A 24,422-nucleotide genomic window follows, 5' to 3' on the forward strand; every position below is an offset into this window, starting at 1 on the left:
TCAAATGCCGCCTTAATAATCAGGTTCAGCCCAACATAATACTGTTTTGAGATAACTGGTTCACGTTTAAATGTGTCATGGGAAAAGGGACTAGATTGTGACGTCATATATTGAGGGTATGGGCATGGCAATAAAACTGCTACTTAATCCTTGAATTTAAGTTGACCTGTTCACATTCTTGGTTAGATGGAAGGGGGAAGGGGGGGTAGAGGATTGTGAAGAGATAGATAGGGAGAAAGATTGAGAGAGAGAGAGAGAGAGAGAGAGAGAGAGAGAGAGAGAGAGAGAGAGAGAGAGAGAGAGAGAGAGAGAGAGAGAGATTTCTCTACCCATGGCTCTCCAAAAGCTTTCTTGTAAGACACACTGTTTGCTTTCACAATAAGTAAAAATGGACATGGATATAAGTCACAATATGACAACAGGTTGAATATAGGGCGATTCAATAAAACGACAACATTCTTTGAGCACTTGCGCACATTATTATTATGCGGCACCATTAAATTACATTGAATGACACATTGCCATAGCAACGATAAGACCAGATAAATGAGTGAGATTTGAAAAATAAAAGCTTGACATTAATGGATGTCACTTCAGACTTTCTAAGCTCCTGTAAAAACCACAACATACCACATATGAAAAGTTTTAGATTTTATTGAATCACCCTGTAAAATACTGTCTTCATATTTTAATATGTAATGACTTTACTCAGCTTAAATTGCAAAATGGATGATAAAGCTTACTTGGAATTCAATCAAAAGTCATATTGCCTGTCAATTTTACATCTGCTTTGTCTTGTATCCATGCATTGGTGATGGAGTAGTGAAAAATGAATGAGACTAATATTATAAAGTCTCGGTTAATCTCTTTTAAAATAAAACTTTGATCGACCGTGAGTTGTATTATATAAGAATTCAATATGACCAGTAATGTTTTCTTACTCGTTGGTTGAATGATTTATTGATATTATTGATAAATCACTTTGTATTCTTGTTTGTTTGTTTGTTGATTTAGGTCTCTTCCAACACAATTGAGGTTATATGAGAGACCGCTGAAACAAAAAAACAAGCAATCTAACAAAAATAGTACAAATGTAAATCAAAATCATAACCTAAAGATATCATAAGCTAAATTATAAATAACCAAGAACAAACAGGCAGAAGATTTACAGAAAAAAAAATATCCCCTGTCAAAAATACAATCACAAACCAAAGAAGCAGGATAGGCTAGTAAAGAGAAGAAGAAACGACATCACTATCGGATCATACACCCATGCGAACATCATAGGTATATGATTCAAGGGTGATGCTCCCATCCAACCACCCGCTCTTTGTATTCTTCACATCAGAGGCATTTAAAGGACATGATATAGCCATGTTATTTCATATTAATATAAATCAACTTAAATGTACTGTATACTCCAGAAAATAATGTATTCATAATTGCATTTGGTTGTAGAAGACAAGTTTTCTTACCCTTTCAAAATTACTAAAGCACATCATATAACAGTAAAAAGGAGAAATCTTAACAATGGGATACAAACTAGTAAAAGGGAATATAAATGTAATAGGAATTTATAACAATGGTCAAATGGAAGGAATGGAGACTTCAATTTAATCAACGAATACAGGTAATGTAAATGTTTTTTGGGTTTTCCCTTTGTCAACAAAACATGTTGAATGAATCACTAAACAACGCCATTCTCTAATCTCTCATTCGTGTTCAGTGTTTCATTCATGTTTTACTGACTAAGGGGAAACCTGGAAAATCCACGATATCTGTCTTCATTAATTACATTGAAGCTTCCATCCCATTTGACTCTTTGTTATTTATTTCTTCGGGTTTCAAGCAGCAATATTTGCATGTATAGGAATTTGAACTTTTAAAGCATTAAGAGCAGGCATAAACTCCTTACCCTCCCCAATATAATAAATGATGAGTATTTATAAATATGGATACAATTTAGGAATTTTCAACTTCAATCATCCTCCTGATTCTTGCAAGCTCAATTCTTTTTCTTTGTTAAGTACAAACCTCAAGTTTGAGGACTGAATTACATTTAAAAAAAAAAAATAGCAATCAAAATAAATTGATGAAGGATCAGATCATAACTCAATAACTCAACAATAAATAAATAATTTTTCTTAATACAAGACAGTTTTAAATTATAATGACATTCCTACTGACCACAAAGTACACTTATGAAAAGGCTGCCAAACATTGTGCTAGTTTTATAGATAGAATGAGGTTAACATCACTCAGGTCTTTGTTATTGTTTTTTTGCCATCCATGTGTATAAGCAATCCCCACTAAACTGTATTAACCAGACACTATAAACGTTCAAGGTTACAAACAGTTTTGTGTGTTGGTCCGTTATATTTCTGGATGACAATGTTGTGAGTTTCTTAATCAAGCACATAGCATCTATTAAATGCATATGGATATGCAGACCGGCACCAATTAAAAAAAAAAATGTTATATTTAGGAGTGGAATATCGGAATTTTAAGAATTTAAAAAAATATATGACTCAAATTGTTCTATTTCCATCTTTCCCTATCCAGTCCAATTTTTTTCAGTCTTTTAAAGACAGACAACCTGATCAGCTCCTTACTCCTTAAAGTTTAAGCTGATATTGCAACATTAACAAAAAGAAGAAAAATAAAGTGCGTTAATTCAGTTAAAATTTATATTTTAAAGAGTGCTTTTAAAACTGGACCCTCTATCCTGATAATTTAGTTTTTATAAAATGAATAATGTATGAAAGAATCAGGAGGCAAAGCTTAAAATCATGTGCACTTTTGTGTTTGTACTAATAATTTTCTGTTCCGTAAAGTAATAACTAACCATTATGAAGAACTTACTTGATATCTGTCAAACTATGGTGAACATTTAGCGATGACATACAGATGATGTGCATTTTGTTCAGCAGGTTGTTGGGACCAATTGTAATAATATGTGACCCAAAGCCTCAAAACGGTATTATGTTGATAGCACTGTTTCTTAAACATTTGTTCTGATGTTTATCTTACACTAGTGCCAGTTCCCTAATTTATTACTTTGATATGGATAAAAATGTGAAATTTGATTTATTTCAATGGGCTTAAACTCACTCAATCCTAGAGATTTTTCCTACTTTTTAAAATTGGAAAAAAAAAATGTATCAAAATTGAGCATGTACATAGATAGTTTTATTCAACTACCATTAACATGCGAAAACTAAAAACATTAGCTTTGATAATACGGCTATAATTTGTCTCAGAAAAATTTAATAAATAGGCATGGGGTAAAAGTAGCCCTGATAAACTACGGATATAGTCGGTGTTAGGGTTGAGTGAGTTAATGCACAGGTTTTCTTAAAGAGCCAAAGCCCTAAAATTTCAAATCTTTGATCATTATTGGTTAAAATTCAATTTTCTCATCATCTGTGTCATCCTGACATAATGCCAGATTGAGGCGATGGGTTTCATATATCCTAAGGGAGACGACGACGACGACATATGTACAATGAAAACAATTCTACATCATCCTAAGATATAACCACAATATTAATGTTATCAAGCCACCATTTCCTCTTCCATTAACGACTGAACCTCATCCAGACTACTATTACTATTCGCACTCGAACTCGATTTGTTGTTCTGAATAGCTGAGCTTATCTGTCTCTTTCCCTTACTAGTCCCTGCTTTATTACTATTCTTTTTTCTCTTGTCTGTGAAATAAGCAGGGATTTCTTCAAGACTTCTATCGATACATGGAGCACCTCCGTCCAATGTTTCCTCTTTCAAAGGTCGAATTCCAGCAAACTGACCTGTGAGAGGAGTACTAGGGGAAGTGCCGGATTGCAGCGGCGAACGTTCATATGAGCCTGGGTGAATTCGGGGCAAATTCTCTAACAGTTTGTTCAATTCTTTCTGAATTCCTTCAATTTCACGGCCTTCTTCCAGGGCTGTGTGTCCAGACGGGACCAGCTGAATGCGGTTTGGTCCCGTACGAATGACAGCGCTGTAACTGGGAGGAGAGGCAGAGTGTGACCTGGATAAGGAGTCAGATCGTGAATGTGAGTCGGATCGTGATGTATCTTCTAAACTGAATCGTTCATGATCTTGTTCACTTCCGTAGCCGGAACTTTTATCGAACCCATGCTTCGAGTTTCCTGTTCCCGTGGAGAAGGAGCAGCTATCCCCGTTGATGCTTCCTTGGGGTGTGTTACTGCTCTCTCTACCTGATGTCGTAGAAGCTGGCGGATCGCCTTTGGAGCTGAGTAAATTACGAATGTTTATGGGGTTCATAGGAGGAGGCATACAAATGTAGGAAGAATCGTCGTGATTAAGAAGAGGTGACTGAGATATTTTTGGAAGATATCCGATACTCGGATTATGTTGGACGTAAGGATCATAATGAACTGGATTCATCTTTTGTACTTGGGATTGATATGGTTCACTTCCTCTAAAAGAAACATAATCTTCATTATTTTTCGGCTCCGATGCATTACTGCTGGCCTCTGCTCGTTTGAGTAAATACTGACTGAGGTTACCAAAGCTGGGAGGTCCTTTGGTATGTTGGGTGGACGTGCTATTGATTGAAGTTGGACTGAGATCTGAATGAGACACTTGTTGACAACGGTCTGGTTCTGTCTCGCTGCTGCGGACGTCCTCCGATGTACAAGTAGTGGAAGGAGAAAGTTGATGACTGGGCATCTCATCTGGGGATGGAGACAGATCTATGGTGGCCTTCTGCATGTAGTCATTGTGATTACGTAGCTTCACTATACGAGACTGAGGTGGAGATAAAGTTTGAGGAGGAAGCGCTGTCCGCCACATGGGCGTTGCCTGCTGAGGCAAAACTTCAACAGGTTCCCGATACTGACAGTACATTGGATTTTCGTAATCATGAGGCTGTTCAATAACCTCGTAATGACGAACCCTTCGGAAAGCAGGTGATGGGTAATAGTCTGGAAGAGGGCACTGGGGTGGAGGGGGTTGGGGAGGGGGTGGAATCACGAAGTCAAAACTGGCCGAATCCTGCAGGTTATCTAAATTCTCCTCGGATTTATCCCTGAAGATATTTCTGATTTCCTCTGCCTCCGCATCTTCTTCGTCCTCATACATGTAAGGACCAACGCTGTCCTGGTCAGCATTTGATCCACTTGACCCTGTGTCCTTTGAACTCTGGTTATCGAGGGCTGTCAGACGAATGGATGAATTCTTTTTCAGTATTCCCTTCTCTGGCATGGCGCTGTCCGGGTCCATAACGATGATTGGGGGTGGTGGTAAATCTCCAACCTCACTTTCCTCCTCACTTGATAAGAACTTCTTTCTCTTAAGACCCCAAACTCTCTTGTTACTGAAAATAAAAAGACATTTATGATAAGGATTAAAAAAAAAAATTACCTCTTTTTGCAAGGCATTCCATATAGATAATCCATCAAACAACAGTCTGATGTCTTGTGCAAGGAAACAAATGAAAGTGTCTGAAGAGGGACTCAACCCCATAACCTCCTGGATCACAGTGCAATGCCTTAACCACTCAGCCACCTTGCCCAGACAATGATAATAATACTTGAATATAATCATTTTCAAATATCCTTTCATCTCCATGTAACAAATTCAGAAAAAAATGGATAATTTATACCAACATAAAAACGGATATGCATACCTATCTACAAAACATAAGAATCTGAGACTTGATTATCTGTCTCAGGAGGCTGATTTGTTTTCTTGTATTTTTCTTTCTGCTTTGTCTGGCACTGTTTTATACATTCGCCTTTTCATATTGTTATTTTACCCCAGTGCCTGTTCCCAAATTAGTTACTTTGATTTAAAACATATAATTACTTTGACCCAACTATCCCAAAATGTGGAAAGAAAAAAAACTGTTATTATAATATTACAATGCTCCTTGTATATACATTCCATTTGATTGAAAAAGTCAATGGGCAAAGGGGATAGAAAAGAAAAATATAACTGAAGAACAACAAACTATGTACCAGCAAGAAGATGTCGGACAGGATACTTAATCTGAAGAAAAAACAAAAATGTTTCACATTCAAAAGATTACCTTGGATTAGATTTTGCTTTATCGTAGGTTTTGTTGGATTTCACATTGAACAGATTCTTGCTTGGAGTTCTCCTCCTGGAAAGACAGTGAAAGGTGACATTACAAACAATTCTAAAAGAAAGTTATCAAAATAATAAGCTGTGCAAATCTGATTTTCGTGCAAGAATTGATGCACTTTAATTTTTAATAATAAACAAAATCTTATGATCTCGATTGTGTGTTCTTTGATCACATCAAGTTTATGAAAGATAAAATGTAGACTATGTAGGACAGTGATCTTTTCTTCAATATTTTTATCAGAAACAAAATTCAAAAGGATATACTACTAATAATAGATAATGGATGGCAATTAAAACGCCCCAATCCCCACAGAGAGCAGACTCTAGGTGTGCTGATACCTCCTCCATCTGAAAATACGACCAATTTATAAACATTTTCGTAGCCTCAAACGTAAGGTAATAATTCATGGATACCCTTTGAATATTCTTGTTCTATTAACAAAGTATCTTCCACAATAAATATCCATCTGGCAATAGCACAAAATGATTGCTGAATTGACAAAAAGGCAAGGGAACCCCCTTCCCCCCAAATTCTTTTTTAAAAAGTCCCCCAAAAAACAAGCAAAAAACAATGCCAATTGATGTGTGAGTTGAGTGCAGAGCTACCAGGCTCCCTGTAAATAAAGCATGTTTACTTATTACAATAATTAATTTCTTTCTATTTTGTCTCTCATTTGAATGATAATTATCCCCCGCACTTACCTGTAGCATATCAAAGTGACAATCATGGCCATTATTAGGACTCCCACGACAGACGACAGAATGACAATAAGAAGAGTCGTACTGATGCCTCCTCCATCTGAACAGATAAAATAAAGATTTTTTTTTTAAAGGACAAGGTTTTTTTTATATTACGAAACAGTGTGTGTTCACTGCATAAAGAGGCATATATGAAGTTGAATAACCTCATAAAAAAAACAAACAAAAAAACCAAAACAGTAAAGAGAAATGAAAGTCAAAAACAATTAAAAAGTTGGTTAAATATTAATATAGTCAGATAACCAGTGCTGCCAACTCTATCCCATAAAAAATGTGTACAATGGAGAGTTAAAATGAGTAGAATTTTGAAAAAGTGTTTACAATCCTGAAAAACCAATAACGAGTGTGAATCTGATGACATCATAAGCGATTATCAAAATAATGAATAAACACACCCATTATTGACAACATAAATAATATCCACTTCCAGAATCCTCATATAAATCCCATATGATCCAACCAGATATTTTATTGCTCCCAACATGAAGTGCCGGGTTATGAAACAAACCAAAGTGTTTAATTACACTCAATAAGGGTTTGATTTCTTTCTTTCTATTTAAAAAAAAAAAATTCGAAATCGAATAATGCATACAACCCTCATAAAAATGTGTAAGTAAGGTTGGGAGCACTGGATAAATATTACTTTAAAAAAGATCCAAAATGCTGACAAACAAACATTATAGCAGAGGCAAGCACTTGTGTAAAAAGTTGTCTGCCTCAGTAGGTGGTCACCAAGACATGTGTAACTGTCCATGAATCATGAAAAGTTATAAAATTATTTCATTTCCCCACATCTGCAACTTTTCAAGAGACAAGGAGGACAAAATAAAAAAAGGTCAAGGTCAAAATGTATTCATACCTTCCTGAACTGGAGCAGTTAAAGGTTTTTCCTTGTCCTCTTCTATAATGTAAATCTTTTCAGCATCTCCGTCTCCGGCCCTGGCACCGACAGATTCCACCGTTGTTGTCACGATAGAATTGCTGCCAGGTAGCATCGCATGACTGTCCATAGCAGCGTTGCTTGGAACACTGGCGGCTAAAACTGTCAGATTGGACTTCTCGCTACAGTCGTAGCCCTCCCAACCCACATCACAGAAGCACGAATCATCTCGAGTACACACCTAAGAGACCGGTAAGACATTAGTCAAAGTGAATACTAAACTGCTAGAAGCTGTGGACTGTAAAAAGTAATCTACAAAAATGAATAAAATAGCCTTTAAAAAAAATTGTGAAATACCAAACACGGGATGTTTTGTACATCAATCTATTACATTTTTAGTTAATGGCTGAAGAGGGGTTTTAAGCCCTAAATGTTTTGTCTAGTATTTTGTTCTGTTTTTTGTTTTTTTTAAAGTTCTTCAGTATACATTTTTATACATTACTTACATCCATAAATACCTGATAAATAGTTACTTCAGGTGATGATAAAATGTTTAGCGAAGCTCAACATTTGTGAAAAACGATTGGAAGGTATTACGGACAAGCAGGAAAAGATGAGAATTTTTTCAAAACTCATAGTTTCCCTTTCTCCTCCTTTTAAAAAAAAATATGCTTAAGCTGAATTTTGTTCAACACGCAATGTCAGTCTCTCAAGAAAACCCTTTCAATCTTAAAAAGTGTATTTATCTGGATCAAGAAGAGGTCTAAAATAGTTTATAAAGTCATTTGGGTGACTCTTAGAAAATCTTTTTAGAACACAAGGTAGCCTACTGATTGTTTAAAAAATGGTCCTTCAGAGCCATAGAGCCAATGGAACCAGTGTTTGTCCCATTTTCTTTATCATTAAAGAGACCATTGTAATTGTTTGCTACCCTTTAGATAGGATGATAGTGTATCGAAAAGTACTTTCCACCAGATTTAATAGACCCCAGCTACCCAATTATTGCTGAGTGGACTGGGGTCATAAAAGAATCTCAATTTCATCTGGAATGGATCCCGGTCTCTTTGCATGTGAAGTGAGTGCTCTACTGGGAATCTCCACATTTCCTTAGAACCAATCAATTATGCTTGTCAAATCAAGGACGGATCAAGCACATTTATCTCCTCCAATTCCATCATTTTAAAATCGTTCATGCTCTTAACAATTATCAAGAAGAAAAAAAAGGGAAGGATGAATGGGAATAAAAAAAATAAAAAATACATCCTTCCTCAAGGCACCATTAGATACCATCATCTATGTATTACATGAAGGAATGGGGATAATCCATCAAACGTCAGATGTCAACCTGAATCATTCTTCTTGTCCAAAATGAGCAAATTGGGGGTTAATAATCTTTCCCAAGGAAATTTTTAACAAAATGAAAGTGCCTGAAGCAGGGCTCAAACCCTGGACCTTTCGAATCACAGTGAATCAGGGATGCCAGTGAATCAGGGATGCCAATTCAGAATGCAAAAATTTACTGAACTTTTACACAAACACATTGACCAACCCCTTTCTGAGTGCTGAACTCCAGTAAAAAGACTTTTGTACTTATTTTTTCCGCCTAGCAGGTGATTGGAAAATATACTGAGGGTTTATACCATACTGAATTCCGTAAATATACGGAAAATTGGCAACCTTGAGTGAATGCTTTAACCACCACCACCCCCCCCCCCCCCCCCTAACCCATGAAGGAAAATAGCTATTTACACAAAATTAGAAAGGATGAAGAATGAATAACATAAATTAGAAATTGAGACACATACCCCGTGGCCTGAACAGATGAGAGCAAGATTGGCAGTGGGACAGTCTAGGGTTGGAACCACAGCCATCTGTACACAGGCATTACGCATACAAATCTTGTTGTGGCCACACTTAGTACCGTCTTGTACCATCCCCATGTGGGGCATATCCATCATGGCTGGACCTTGGACACTCCTGAGAAAAGTGGAAACAAAAACAGTTAACTTTATACATAATTGCTTGCCCCTTTCCATTCCCCAATTCTTGCCCTCTGCCTTTAATCTAAGTCGTCCTTTGTTGTAAGATATGATTACAATTTTCCCTAATTAAATATTTGTCATGTTTCATGTGGAATGAAATTTATATTTGTTTCACACTATCATTGTCACAAGCGTCATTTGAAATGCCTGACAGACATACTTAGGTATGACTAAAAGTAATGACATGATTAAAGCTGGTTAGTTACAGACATGATCAAGGATGTACTTACTTGCATTCATATTCAATATCATTGGCATAGATTTTAGTGGTAGAAAATCCCTTGTCCGACCCGTACATTGGCGATTCCTTCCCTCCTTCACAATGCAGAAGACCACAGGATATGTCACTGTTAAAATATGAAAAAAATATAACATAATGATATATTAGTTTCATTTTTGTATGTAAAAACCACAGGATATGTCACTGTCAAGGTCAAGGCAATAAAAAAAGATGTAGAGATTTCATGTCCTGCATGAAAAATATTTTGCCACAGTCGTTATATTTGGTATTTTTTAGAATTCATTGAAAAATTAGCGTTTGTTTTGGTTTGTGTGTTTTTTTGTTTTTTAACTTGTGATTTAAATGCAATTATCTTTAAATATGAATAAAACTTTTATTTTTTAAAAAACATGAGTGAATCTTTAAAAAAAATTATAACGCCACTGAACTTTTAACAAAATGAAAAATCAAATCTCGATAACAACCCTATAATTATATTTAGATGGTCTTAAACAAAATTGTTACCTATGCTGACATTTGGCATAACTCCCAGTCATTTTGTTCTTTCCACAATGTCCGTTAAAATTGCCTGTGGGGTTGAACCGTTGAAAGCATTGCTCATGCCCTGATTTTGCTCCTGGAAAAGATTTTTAAAAAGGTTAAATCAGACACAGTTAAAACACGGAAACAAATAAGGTAACAATTCAAACTGTGGAAACTAAATGATAAATGAAAAAGGAAAAAGACCAAAACAGGAGTGGAGAAAAGCTCAAGCTTCTTTTCCATATCTCAAAACAAAAACCTGCCATCTTGAAATTCATAACAACAGTTAAATGGTATGGAAACAATATTTCATTAAACGATGACAGATAATGCAAATTTTTCAGGTTTCCTCTTTGTCAACCAAACACGCTGAATGAAACACTCAAGACAAATCAGAAATGAAAGAATGGCATTGTTAAGGTGATTCACATCATGTCTTCATGTATTAAATTGAAGCATCCATTCCACTTGACAATTGATATTTATTTCTTCGAACTTCAAGTTGCAATATTTTGAATCTTTAAATTCACAATTTTCAGGGGAAAAAAAAAAAGAAGTTGCTACAAATATCTTCATAAATTAACAAATTAACCTGAAAAGAATCAAATAAAGATTAAATTATGTGCTGAGGCACCAAACTTTCCTTTTGCACAAGCTATACTGAATCAAAGATGCATCTGCAGTTTTGCAGCTGACACTGTCAGCACCAGTTTGGTTCCATTTGTTAAATAAAATTTTACAAAAGCAAATATAACAAAATGATTAAAAAATATAAATAGAGGAATAAATTGAAAAATAAATTAATAAATACACAAATGAATAACTAAATATATAGGTAAATAGAACAATACATTGATTTGAAAAAAAATTAATTAAATATATTAATTTATTGTTCCGGATTGAACTCCAAAGCAACTTCAATGACATCCATAATGCAAAAGTTTGCAAATCCATCAATCTTTTTAAAACAAACTAATCTATACCGACCTGTTCCCCAGATCCCCTGACATTGTTCATCTACGGATGGACAGATTCCACCAAGACAGTAGCCTTCGTTGTTCCTGCACGGGTGGCCGTCTTCTATGTAAGTGTTAAATGGACACTTGAAAGGGAAAAGGAAAACAAATTGAAAGTTTAGATTGATGGAAAGTTGAAGTGAAAACATTGGTCATATCAAATAGGTACTTTTCCTTCTTGATATATTTTTAGATGTCAACACATAAACACCAAAAAAAGAAAAATTAATCTTTAAAAACTACCAGGAATAGTAGAAAAATAATGGTTAAAAGAAAAAGAGTTAAGGAATGGGGTTTGGAAAGCTGTTTCTATAAAAAAATAAATCTAGCAAACACAAATGAGAGAAAATGGAATAAACAATAAGATTATCAAGATTTCTTAAAATATTTATCTTGGTTAATGACATCGTTTCTTTTGAAACAAAGGGTAATTATGCCTTAGAGGCATCATTCTAAATGTTAAGTTGTGCCATTGGCTTGGGATTGCATATAAATCGTCAGATCGCATTAAGTAAATAATTTTCTATACGAGTTTATCTCATTTTTTTTTTTTTCAATACCGGGGGCAGCGTGGCTCAGCGGTACGGTCTTTGCTTTGTACCTGAAAGGTACCGAGTTCGATCCCCCCCCCCCCCCCCCCCCCCCCCGCTGCGCTGTGTGGCCTTGAGCAAGTCACCTCGCCCTAGCTCAATTTGCAGCACCGCACTGCGGCTGATGCCTGAATATTCCAATCTTCCCTTGGAATAGACCATAGAGAAAAATTTCCCGTTGGGATGAATAAAGGGAATTTTATTTTAATTTTTTATTTTATTTATACTGTTATGGACTACCGTGAGTACTGCTATGATACTTACATCTCCTGACTGCCCACTGCAATACTCTGGAATATCACACTCAGTCTGTCTGGGCCTACACATATGAGTCGTCGACAAAAACTGTTAAAGGAGAGATTACACATGTTATATGTCATTATCAATATCTTATAAAATCAGACCTGTCTTGAATAATAGTTAATATAAAACATGCATGAATTAGAGATATTTTAAAATTATACCAAAAATAATAATTATAACAAAATTAATAATAATAATAATAATAATAATAATAATAATAATAATAATAATAATAGTAATAATAATAATATAATAATAATAATAATAATAATAATAATAATATAATAATAATAATAATAATAATAATAATAATAATAATAATAATAATAATAATAATATCTAAATATATAAAAAATAAAGCAATGCCTAAGTTTTCTGCAGCGCTAAATATTTGCATAACTATTATTTCATGAAAAAAATTGTATTTAGAAAAATAAAATAAGAGTAAAATTGTATCCGAGTGCAAACATATTATTAATAAATTTTAATTATTTATTGTTATGACTTACCGTGCAATTGTTACAACAAGGACCAGATCGACACTGAGCCCAGGACTTCAATAGACAAGTATTTGGGTCACAACAAGGATCCTTTGACTGGCATTCCTGGTGGGGTGGATTTTTATGATACATAACCATAAATATGGAACAATGGTGGCAAATTTCATTCTCAATGACATCTATTGTGTATGTGTTGTTGTGTGTGCATGTATATGTAGCTTACGAGACTGGTGGGTGTGTATGTGTCTACTATACTACCATTGGCATCAATGTGAACCAAAATGAATTTCCATTTCTATGGACAATAAAGTTCTATATTCATTATAATTATTACAGTTGTTAAAATACGTATAAGATAAGTTATACAATACAACAAAAAATAATAAGATATAGGTTGCATCAAAAAGATTTTTAAATGGACACATTAATAAATTGGTGATTTGATGGTATTTTTCAGAGTGTACAATCTACAATTTTGATAGTACATATTGTTATGGTCTCATTGTTGTCTTGGACATACTCTTTGAGCCAATGGAAAATATTATCCATTTTGTCAATGTTAAATCAAGCCCATAATTGAGTTTAGTTATCAGACCTGTAGATAGGTGTAGACAATAAGTATTATTATCATCGTCACCATCATCATTGCTACGATGTCAATAATAACAATAATTTGTTTGCTTAGCCCTCTTTATGACAGAACATTTTATCATGAATGTAATCACCATAACAGTCTCATTTTGGATGAACCTCATAAGTGATGATGATGATGCCCAATGGCAATATTGATGTCACCGAAAAATGCTTTTCCTTCAATTTTTGTTGAGGTTAATTCAATAGAAATCATTGAACATTTATGCGAATATATAGTCTTGTAGTATGACACCGCTCTGAGCAGTGCATAGTTGAGTCCTTGGACAGACTCTTTACACACATTCTTTCAGCGTATTAAGGTGTAAAATGAATACCTGACTGTTCACAGCCTTGTCTCTGTCGAAAAAAAAAATTGTATTATCGCCTTACAGGTGTCATGTCTCATCATAGATGTTAAGTACTGCTGTTTGCTAGGGATCCTTTGTAAAGCACTTTGAATACGTTCAGTGGACATTGTGCTATACACATGATCAAGTTTTTTTTTTTTTTTTTTTTTTTTTTTCAAAACTATTTAAACTAAGTAAAATTTATGACTACAAAATAACCTACCTCTGGACTGCCACAATCACATTCTTCTCCTCTCTCCACAATGTTATTGCCACAAGTTTGTTTGAACTCAGTCTGTCAAAACACAAAGAATCCAAATCTTTCATTTCTGATATTTGATAGGATTTAAAATTCTGATAAACATTAAATGAAAAAGTGCATTACAAAAAACTTATGTGATTAAAAAAAAAAAAAAAATTAAAACAAAAAGAAATAAGGCATTTTAGTCGTCTCAATTGACTGTATTTTTCTCTAAACAGCAAACTTCTCTGTTTAAACAAAGGACACATTTCTAGTACAAAAAATAAAAATAAAGACTAAATATGACTCATTAAAAGAGGCAATACTAAAATATGACGTTTCAGTCATTGGCCTGTGACAGGCAACAGACAAAACAAGCAGAAATTGACCACTTTAATTAAAATATATAGTTTATAAATTTGCTACATTTTGACTGGCTCATTTAGGCACTTTTAACTTTTTTAGGTAAAAATTTCAAATGCTATCAAAAGCTTCCCTCTTCTTGCAACGCATGACTTTTAGGAAAATTTAACAACATTAATTTAACTGAACTAACAAAACTTATTTTAGAAGAGGGGATATAATGCATGACAAGGGGAGCTAACAAGGAAAAGTAAGAATGTAATTGGTAGGCAAGCTTACATTGACCTCAGGAGCACCCCAGAGACAGGATGTGATTCCCATGTTCAAACTGACGCCTAAATCAGACTTGCTGCATGTGGAGAACATGCGAGAATGGAATTTACCCACAGATCTGAAGAAAAAAAAGAATACTAGATACATGAAAAATGCACATAACATACAGTCGCGTCTCTCTAATCCGGAACTCCACAATCCGAATGATTCTATTATCCGCACAGGGTGTCTGAAGGTGGATTTTTTTCTTCTTTATTTGTACACTACCCAGATGTCTATGTAATCCAGATAAAATGCTGGGAACAGAGGTGTTTGGATTGGAGAGAAATGATTGTATTGTCACAATAAGTCTGTTCTGTTAACATTTATATTTTATCTTTCTCTATTTAAAAAAAATTATAAACTCTCAACATGATATGCAAAATAGTTTTCCCTTATGCAAAAAAAACTAAACCTCTTTTGCTAACTATTGAGGTGCTGTAATGCAGGTGACCTCTGGGTTATCTCTTTTTATCGAAATAGACGGCAGCTGCCAGCCACCCACAAAAATGCCAGTAAATGAAATGTTAAAATCTGGATTTTGATTATAAATATTTTACTCTGAAGCCAACATCACAAAAACCTATTATCCTAATCTGGTTCATGAATACAATAAATCATTAAGAACTGTAAGTCTTTAAATTCATCACTATATCATCAAGAAAGAGAAGAAAAAAAATCAAGGATAAACAGGACTTTAAATATCCTGTCAGATTTTTACCCTATTTAACTCTCTCCTTACCAGCCATTTTCAGGATTTTCCCCAAAACTTCACGCTAAACTTACACAAAAATAGATTTTTTATCACTCTGACAATAGCAGTAAAATTCTTGCCATACATAATTTCTTTAGCAAAACATGCTCTACAACACACTGTTCATTTTCTTTAAATGTTATGATGTACAAAAGAAATTTGAATAAGAAAAATGTTGGTTATATCATAACAAATGTGACGATTTTCCTGTAGTTGGTAAGGAGAGGGTTAAGTTAAAACCCCTAAACAAAATTCATCTCGGATGAATAATAACAAAAAATTTATATACTTTAGTTAATTTAAAATGCTTCATGTGAAGATAGAAATTCATATTATTTTGATTTCTGCAGACCGTCTGAATTAAAACTATCGTTGATAAATGAAAAATAATAACACAGGATAGGCTAAAAGCAAGTTGTGATGGCATTTCATATCTATTACTTACAACATGGCTGATGACATAACGCAACCAAACTCATCCCCACAGAAACAGCCTCCTGAAAAAGTGAAATCAACACAAATCATTAGAAAAGTTTGTGAATCAGATGATCTCATAGCATTGGGATAGAAGACAAAGACAAATCATAAAAGCTCACAAAAGCCTTGTCAAGTACTGTGACTTCATGATTCTAAAATTAATATTAGATGTAAACCTTTTCTGTTTTTTTTTTTTTTTACAGATGATTTCAAAATCTAAACTATAAGAATATTGTGGTCGGAAGATGGATCTGTAACATTTACATTCATTGGGTAGCAGAATGCATTTCTTTAAAAAAAAACCATTGAATGATGATGATGATGATGATGATAATGACGATGATTACGAAATGACAACACATATGCTGGTGACAACATACAAACAACAAAGCATAAGCAAAAGAATAGAAGAAATAAAACAACCCCCTCTCTCTCTCTCTCTCTCTCTCTCTCTCTCTCTCTCTCTCTCTCTCTCTCTTAGTCTATCTAAACGACATGTATCTTCCTCCATTTAAAAGAACACATATTAATTCTAACACTTAACTGGAAAATAAAAAATGAGACAATAGCGATCAACACACACACATATATATATATATATATATATATATATATATATATATATATATATATATATATATATATATATATATATATATATATATATATATATATATATATATATATATATATATATATATATATATAAACAAATACCCAAGCTGACAGGAGTCAATAAAGACATAATAATATTTTAAAAGAAAAAAAAGAAAAAAGAAACAGACAAAAAATCCTGATCTTTTATAAAGCAAATATTTAATTTTCTCAAAGTGCTTTACATGGGGTCTCAAACCAACAGTGACATTGAATATGAACCTGACATGGTGCCTGTAAAGCACGATTGCAATTTTTTTTCTTCCCTGACTAGGACATAATTCTGTTGCCAGTCAAGTGAGGGAATTGAGTAAAGAGACTTCTCCAAGGACTCTTGTTTTGCATGGCCCAAAGTGACACTTGAACCAGAAACCTATCAATCCAAAGACGAACGTGATACCCCAAGATAATCACAAAGCCACACTAAATAAAAGAGATGATATCTAAACAACTATTTAAAAAGCAAAAAGAAATCTGAAAAACATGATATCTTTATGTGTCATTCAAAAAAAAATCCATTCTATTAAAAAAGTATAAAATGCAAGCAGGGTAAAAGGGGAAAAGTATATTAAATTCAGATTAAAAAAAAAAACAAAAAAAAATAAAAAATAAAATAATAAAATAACAATAACAAAAAAAAATAAAAATAAAATTATAATAAAGACACAACATCGAGTTTGGCATTAAAGCAAAATCCCAAACAATAAATAAACAAAAGTAAACAAATAAATAAATAGATAAATAAGTGAATAAAATAAATGAATAAATAAATAGATAAATAAGTGAATAAATAAATGAATCAATAAATAAATAGATATATAAGTGAATAAATAAATAAACAAAACATAAAAAATACATTAATTCAGAAATAAAAGAGATAATAAAACACAAATAAAATCATTGCAAGACACAGATTACAGCAAAACACATTTGTTTTGTTCAACGTCGATGATGATAAAGTCATTATACCTTCATGGTAAATATTTCTCCATTTATCTGATAGCATTTGAAGAATGAAATGAAAATGTTTAAACTTAGCACTTGTTTTGCACAGTTTCAATTGCCTTTCTCACAAAGATAAAAATTACCAATGAAATATTTAGATGGAAAAAAAATCTATTACTGATAAGGAAAAACAATTATCTATTGCAGATAAATATATTTTTTTCTTCATTTTAATGAACCAGTAATTGAAAATATTTGCGACATTATGCACGATTTTTGGCATATCCAATTCCGTTTGAAATTAGGAACACCAAGATGCTTATTAACCTTTTATTTATTAACCTCAGAAAAATAAACAAATTAAATGTCTATCTTGTTGCGTTTTTTTTTTTTTTTGTGTATTTAAAAAAAATATTTTTAAAATACATTTCTATGCTACAATAATAAACATTCCAGTATTTTTTTTGTTTGTTCAACCTCAAATACTAACAAATGTCTATCTTGTTGGGTTTTCTGTGTGTTTAAAAAAAAATAAATTTCAAAATACATTTCTATGCTACAACGACAAAATTTCCAGTATTACGGTTGACTCCAACAGGAAACCACTGGGATTTTTTAAAATCCAGTCATCTAAATTAAACATAGTTACAAAAGAGAAATATTATAATGTTGTAAATACATCATAATGTGCAGGCATCTTCCAACTCCGATTTAAATGGTGACAATATAAAAATAGAGGTGATGGATCTAACTCTAACTCAGACATTGTTGAAAAATAACTATTTTACTATGACAATTGCTCAAAATCGTTCAAGGAGAAAAATAATATTAGATACTGTTTATAAGAATCAACTAATGACTGGGAATGGAGCCCTAATATGTTGACTTTTTTTAAAATTATGAAAAACTTCATTTTTCAACTTAGAAATGGACAAAAAAAAATAGAAAAAGAAACACGGAACCATATTTCAGGTTATGATTTGGCATTTGACAAATAGGATTGATAGCTGGTAACATTTCCTTTATCAATATCATTTTTTAAATGCTGTAATTTCAATTAATATTACATTACCATTAGGATAAACATGGTAATATACACTTTTAAGATAATCTGAAAACTCATATATTTTAACATTGATGACCACGGAACACAGATTAACAGATATTAATTATAGGTTAATATGTTCATTCAATTCTAGGTTTAAAGCCTTGTTAAATGGAACCAATGGGACCAAAAAATGCTGATTAATTTTGTGAATTTGGTAACGACTTGCCAACCACCTTTGATTGTTCAATAATTTTAGATTTAAGAGAAGATACTTACAAGATTTTGTTTGTTTGATTTATTCATAAAATCATGTTTTGAGCCGAGCCAGGAACAGATTCTAATGGCAGTTAATCAAATTTTTTGTTGTTGTTCGTTTACCACAATGTCTAAGTTTGATTTTACTGAAACAGTTTTAATAATGACAAGTCTCATTTTTCTCTCTCCTTCTCTTTACTTCCATTTCACATGGTTCAAAAGAGTTCTGCATTGGCAAACAGTATTTTCCTAACATTCTAAACAACAGTGGTTGGTGTGTCGTTGACAAGTTGGAGGAGCTTGGCTATATTTAAAAAAGAATTAAAAACGCATGCTGCTTTTTTCAAGCATTTTTCATGAACTTTGACCAGTTTCTTACCATCTTCGTCGTGTTCTATGCCTAAAATATGTCCTGCCATATGAGACAATACAGTAGCTGTCTGCTGTGGTTCAAACGGTTTTCCAGCCTTATGTGGGAAAAAAAAGAGAGAAAAGAGATATTAAAAAGTTATTCCTAAGTTCAAAAGAAGAAGAAGAAGAAGAAGAAGAAGAAGAAGAAGAAGAAGAAGAAGAAGAAGAAGAAGAAGAAGAAGAAGAAGAAGAAGAAGAAGAAGAAGACGAAGAAGAAGAAGAAGAAGAAGAAGAAGAAGAAGAAGAAGAAGAAGAAGTAGAAGATAATGATGATGATGATGATGATGAAGATGGAGGAAGAAGAAGGAGGAGTATGAGGAAGAGAAATAGGAGGAGTAGAAGATGAGTGGAGGGAAGCATGAAAGGTAAGAGAGGCTGAAGACTATGAAGCAATAATGATGATAATGAAGGTAAATGCAATGGAATAAGAAATTAAGACAATTGCTAGACTTGAGAGTATAAATACACATAAATATAGACACAATTATCTATAAATTTCGTGGTTAAAATGCAAATAATGTCTCTCCATATATAATGGTAACAAAACAATTTTTTAAGACGGTGGCATATGTAATACTCCAATTGAAATCAGAAAATAACAATGATAAAATTTAAGAAAGCAAAAAAACAAAAGCAAAACAAAACAAAACAAAAAAAAAACCAACCCCCCCCCCCCCCCAAAAAAAAAAAATGATAAAAGAAAAACTTAAAATTATCAAAGACTCTGTGCACACACACACCAAATCACTTACCTTGACAACAGCAATAGGCCTGTCAGAGCAAATAGAGTCAGGGATAGCAATGCCCACTTGATGATTGTCGAATTCTGTTCCTCTGTTTATAAAAAAGACAGATGATAATGGCTATTATGAATTGTTCACGACAGCATTAGAAAATATAGGGCCAGTTTTACATAAGAGGTGACCCGAAATAACTATGTTAAGGGGTGCACTACCTTATCTTGATTGGCTATTCTCATAAATATATTAACAACAATCCATAAACCACAAGTCAAAAACCTCAAATCTTGTCATTTACAGTAAGTAGCTCACATAGCAGCTGGGCCTAGCCTGGAACAGATTATTGTGTTCAGCATGGGTCAAAGCTCAAATGGATCTATTTGTTTGAACACAAACAGGCGATATCAGTTTGCCGAAAGATATGCTAATTTACCTGCCATCTTAAACTTAAATAACCTAACAATAAAGCCATCGAAAGTCAAAATGCCAGCAGGAATTATTCCAAATACCGGCACTGCCATCATAAACAGGTGAACTTTCACCGATGGTATTCAGCAATTTTAAAAAATATAAATCTAGGTCTTGAAAAGTCTGCTGTTATGAATGCACAGAATCCCTCTGGTTCATTGGCTTTTTATAACTATAAATACAAAATATATCACCTCACCCCAAACAAAAGAAAACAACTCACGTGATGAAGAATGTGGCATCAAAGCCATATTCCTTGGCATTTGGCATTTCCTTCTTGTGGAAATGAAGGAATTTGGTGAGCACAGATCGATGACTAGAGTCAACTTTAAATCTATCAAATAAGTTCCAGAATTCCAGGTACGTCAGTGCTATTTCAAAGTTGAGTTGTCGGAAATACTGAAATACATAACAGAGATGTGACGTGATTATCTTTTATTGAGTTAAGTGGACCTTCTTCCATCTTATATAGTTTGCAATCAATCTTATAACATCGAGATATATTAATCTTTTTGATGGAAGATCAATAAATTGAATTCATAAATTGCAGTTGATGATGAGTAGAAGGAATAAGTGGAGGATGAGAATGAGGAGGACAAAGTGGGAGAGGAGAGAAATAAGAAGAGATAGGACAACAGCGCTATTTCAAAGTTGAGTTATCAGAACTACTGAGATATACAAAAAGAAAAATGTAATGAGATTTTGTGGAGGAAGTGGTAGTGAAGGAGGTGGTGATGGTAATGGGGAAGTTGGAGGACGAAGAGGAAAAGGGGTAGAAGGAGATATGTAAAGGAAGAATTAAGAAGAACATGAAGCAGAGAATAGGAAGAAGATATGAAGAGGAGAGGAGGAAGTGAATTCGTTTGTTGTCTTGTTTTTTATATTTTATTTTTATGTAACAAGAATATTGAACATTACAAAAAGTAAAAGTATTTCATCCCTTCACCCTCTCCTTACCAGCCACTTTTAGGATTTTCCCCATACCTTCACACCCAATTAACACAAAAATATATTTTTGTCACTCTGACATTATAGCAGTAAGTTCTTGCGATAAATAATTATCTTTAGTAAAACATGCTCTGTCAATTTTCTTTAAATTTTCGGATGTACAAAAGAAATTTGAATACGAAAAATGTTGGATGTATCGTGACGAATGTGACGATTTTCCTATAGTTGGTAAGGAGAGGGTAAAAAAGTAAGTCAAACGTTTTTCCACTTACAGAGTCCACAATATTGGCCACATCCAATGCATAATTTATCACGTGTTGCTGACTAAATTCCAGGCCCATGTACTGAAACGAAAAGAAATGATAGCATTATCAGCTGATAGCCAAGAAGTAGCGTTAATCTGCTCCATTTATTTTCAGAAAAAGAAATTTAGTAAAAGTACAGCTCATTTAGATGGTGAAGATTATAAAAAAATTACGTCTTCATTATCAGTGAATGACACATTATACAGGGTGATTCAAATAAAAATATGAGCAATTCATGGGTGCTTTATTGAGGTACTTAATGATCTAAATAGGTGCTAATATAATGTAAATATTTTATTGAATCACCCTGTACTTTCCGCCTTTTATTATCCTTTTTTATATTACACTTGATCTTAATGCCATTCTCTCAACTCTCATTCATCATTAGTGTATCATTCGTTGTGTTTTGTTGACAAAAGGGAAACCCGAAACGTCCAATTATCGGTATTCATTTGTTAAATTAAAGCTTCCATTTCAATTAACTTTATTTCTTTGAGCTTCAAGTAGCATAATTCAAATTATTTTAAATACTAGTAAATATTGAAATGAGGCAATTTGTTCTTTTGTACTTACCATCGACTTGTCCAAGACCAAAGCGATTCTAAGAAGTTTGTTGGAGTTGTCTTCAGGTTGGCTGTAATATTTCTGCAAGAAGAAATAAAATATCATGATTCTAATCAAAGAAAAGGAAGAGACAGTCATTTTAGAACAGCTACCCCCTCTCAAAATATTTTGAAATTTTGGTCTAAAATATTAAAATGTGTGTATAACTGATTCGATCCATGAAAAAATATTCTTATCATAATGGTTCGTATGATAATATTAAATGTAAAGGGTTTCAAAACATTTTAAAAATAGAAGTATTAACCTCTAAATAGCAGGGAACTTTCAATGATGAAGTAATATGGAAATGTTGAAATACAATATTCAAAAAAATAATAATAATAAAATAAACAAAAACAAAAAAAGACAAACAAGCTAAATAATCGCGATGCCATTGAGAAACAAGGGAGATAATTATGTTTTTAAAGATTGAAGGGAGATAAACATTGTTTAAAAATTAAAAATAATATCGTTAAACCAGCCATTGGCTATACATACTACATTTTAAGATTTATTTTTTATAAAACAGTCTTGAAGTACTGGCCATAAACTACCTTTTGAGCATTAAGAAACTTCATTTGTTTGATCAATTCCCTCTTGTGGAGCTCTTGGAACGGCATCCACAGTCCATGGCTGTTACCTGGAACACATCAATAGAAAGACAAGATTAGCAACAACAATGAAACTGAGATAAATAAGTTGAATGATCTTGAAAATACAAGTTTATCACTTAAAATTTCACAGAATTAAGTCAACAAAAATAGCAGAATTTTGTGATCCTCATCCAATATAATATTTTCCGTAACGTTTCTTTTTAATATGTAGCACTGTAGAATAATATTGCTTTGTTTCATATTGCATTATTGCATGTTTGAGTGGTTGTATATTTGAGTGTAAGTAGCCACGTTACTGTTAAGCGCTTTGAGCTTGTTGATATATGGGGTAAGGCACTATATAAAAACCATATATTATTATTATTATTATTATTATTATTATTATTATTATTATTATTATTATTATTATTATTATTATTATTATTATTATAATGTAACAATTATATTTGCTAAGTATAAAATATATTTGACATCATTAACACCTTGGACACTTACCACATTTTTCTTCAGGTGACAAAGACGATTGGAAAATCACATGGGGATGTTCCTTCATCTGATTCAAAAACAAGAACAATATCAATGGTATTTAGTCGTTTGAATTAAAAAATGATGCATTGCTCACGATGATGCTGATAACAAACTGTAAAAGGAGAAAATCTATAAGTTCTTATTTATCCATTTATCTTTTGAATTAAAAAAAATTCACATAAATATATTCCCTCTGTCATCATCATCATCATCATCATCATCATCATCATCATCATCATCATCATCATCATCATCATCCTCCTCCTTCTCCTCCTACTACTACTACTATTTCTGCTACTACTACTACTACTATTTCTGCTACTACTACTACTACTACTACTACTACTACTACTACTACTACTACTACTACTACTACTGCTGCTGCTGCTGCTGCTACTACTACTGCTGCTGCTGCTGCTGCTACTACTACTACTACTACTACTACTACTACTACTACTGCTGCTGCTGCTGCTGCTGCTGCTGCTGCTGCTGCTGCTGCTGCTGCTACTACTACTACTACTACTACTACTACTACTACTACTACTACTACTACTACTACTGCTACTACTACTACTACTACTACTAATAATAATAATAATAATAATAATGATAATGATGATGATAATGATAATAATAATAATAATAATAATAATAATAATAATAATAATAATAATAATAATAATAATAATAGTAATAATAATAATAATAATGAACTAAATAACAATGAAACTTAAATAATAAAAATAAAAATAAAATTAAAAAAGAAAAGCAAAATTTATCTTCATTATTCCGGACAAATAAATAAC

The 24,422-nt window shown here is 32.9% G+C and overlaps 1 protein-coding gene across 1 annotated transcript in view; it reads right to left on the reverse strand.

Annotated features, from left to right (window-relative positions):
- Positions 1-255: 255 nt before the first annotated feature.
- LOC144965900 (uncharacterized) overlaps positions 256-24,422 on the reverse strand; it is a gene marked incomplete in the record, with an annotated part of 63,636 nt that continues 39,469 nt past the window's right edge. Inside the window, 21 exon segments of the mRNA XM_078901727.1 lie at positions 256-5,344; positions 6,059-6,133; positions 6,820-6,916; positions 7,736-7,997; positions 9,562-9,733; positions 10,029-10,145; positions 10,544-10,655; positions 11,549-11,663; positions 12,432-12,512; positions 12,980-13,075; positions 14,174-14,245; positions 14,834-14,945; positions 16,066-16,117; positions 17,721-17,747; positions 19,379-19,466; positions 20,163-20,244; positions 20,842-21,017; positions 21,839-21,910; positions 22,445-22,516; positions 23,029-23,114; positions 23,584-23,641. Coding sequence (XP_078757853.1) covers positions 3,556-5,344; positions 6,059-6,133; positions 6,820-6,916; positions 7,736-7,997; positions 9,562-9,733; positions 10,029-10,145; positions 10,544-10,655; positions 11,549-11,663; positions 12,432-12,512; positions 12,980-13,075; positions 14,174-14,245; positions 14,834-14,945; positions 16,066-16,117; positions 17,721-17,747; positions 19,379-19,466; positions 20,163-20,244; positions 20,842-21,017; positions 21,839-21,910; positions 22,445-22,516; positions 23,029-23,114; positions 23,584-23,641 — 3,813 coding nt within the window.

Source organism: Berghia stephanieae, chromosome 2, assembly GCF_034508935.2.
Source record: "Berghia stephanieae isolate SIO BIC M18660-M18661 chromosome 2, UCSD_Bste_1.3, whole genome shotgun sequence".
NCBI lineage: Eukaryota > Metazoa > Mollusca > Gastropoda > Nudibranchia > Aeolidiidae > Berghia > Berghia stephanieae.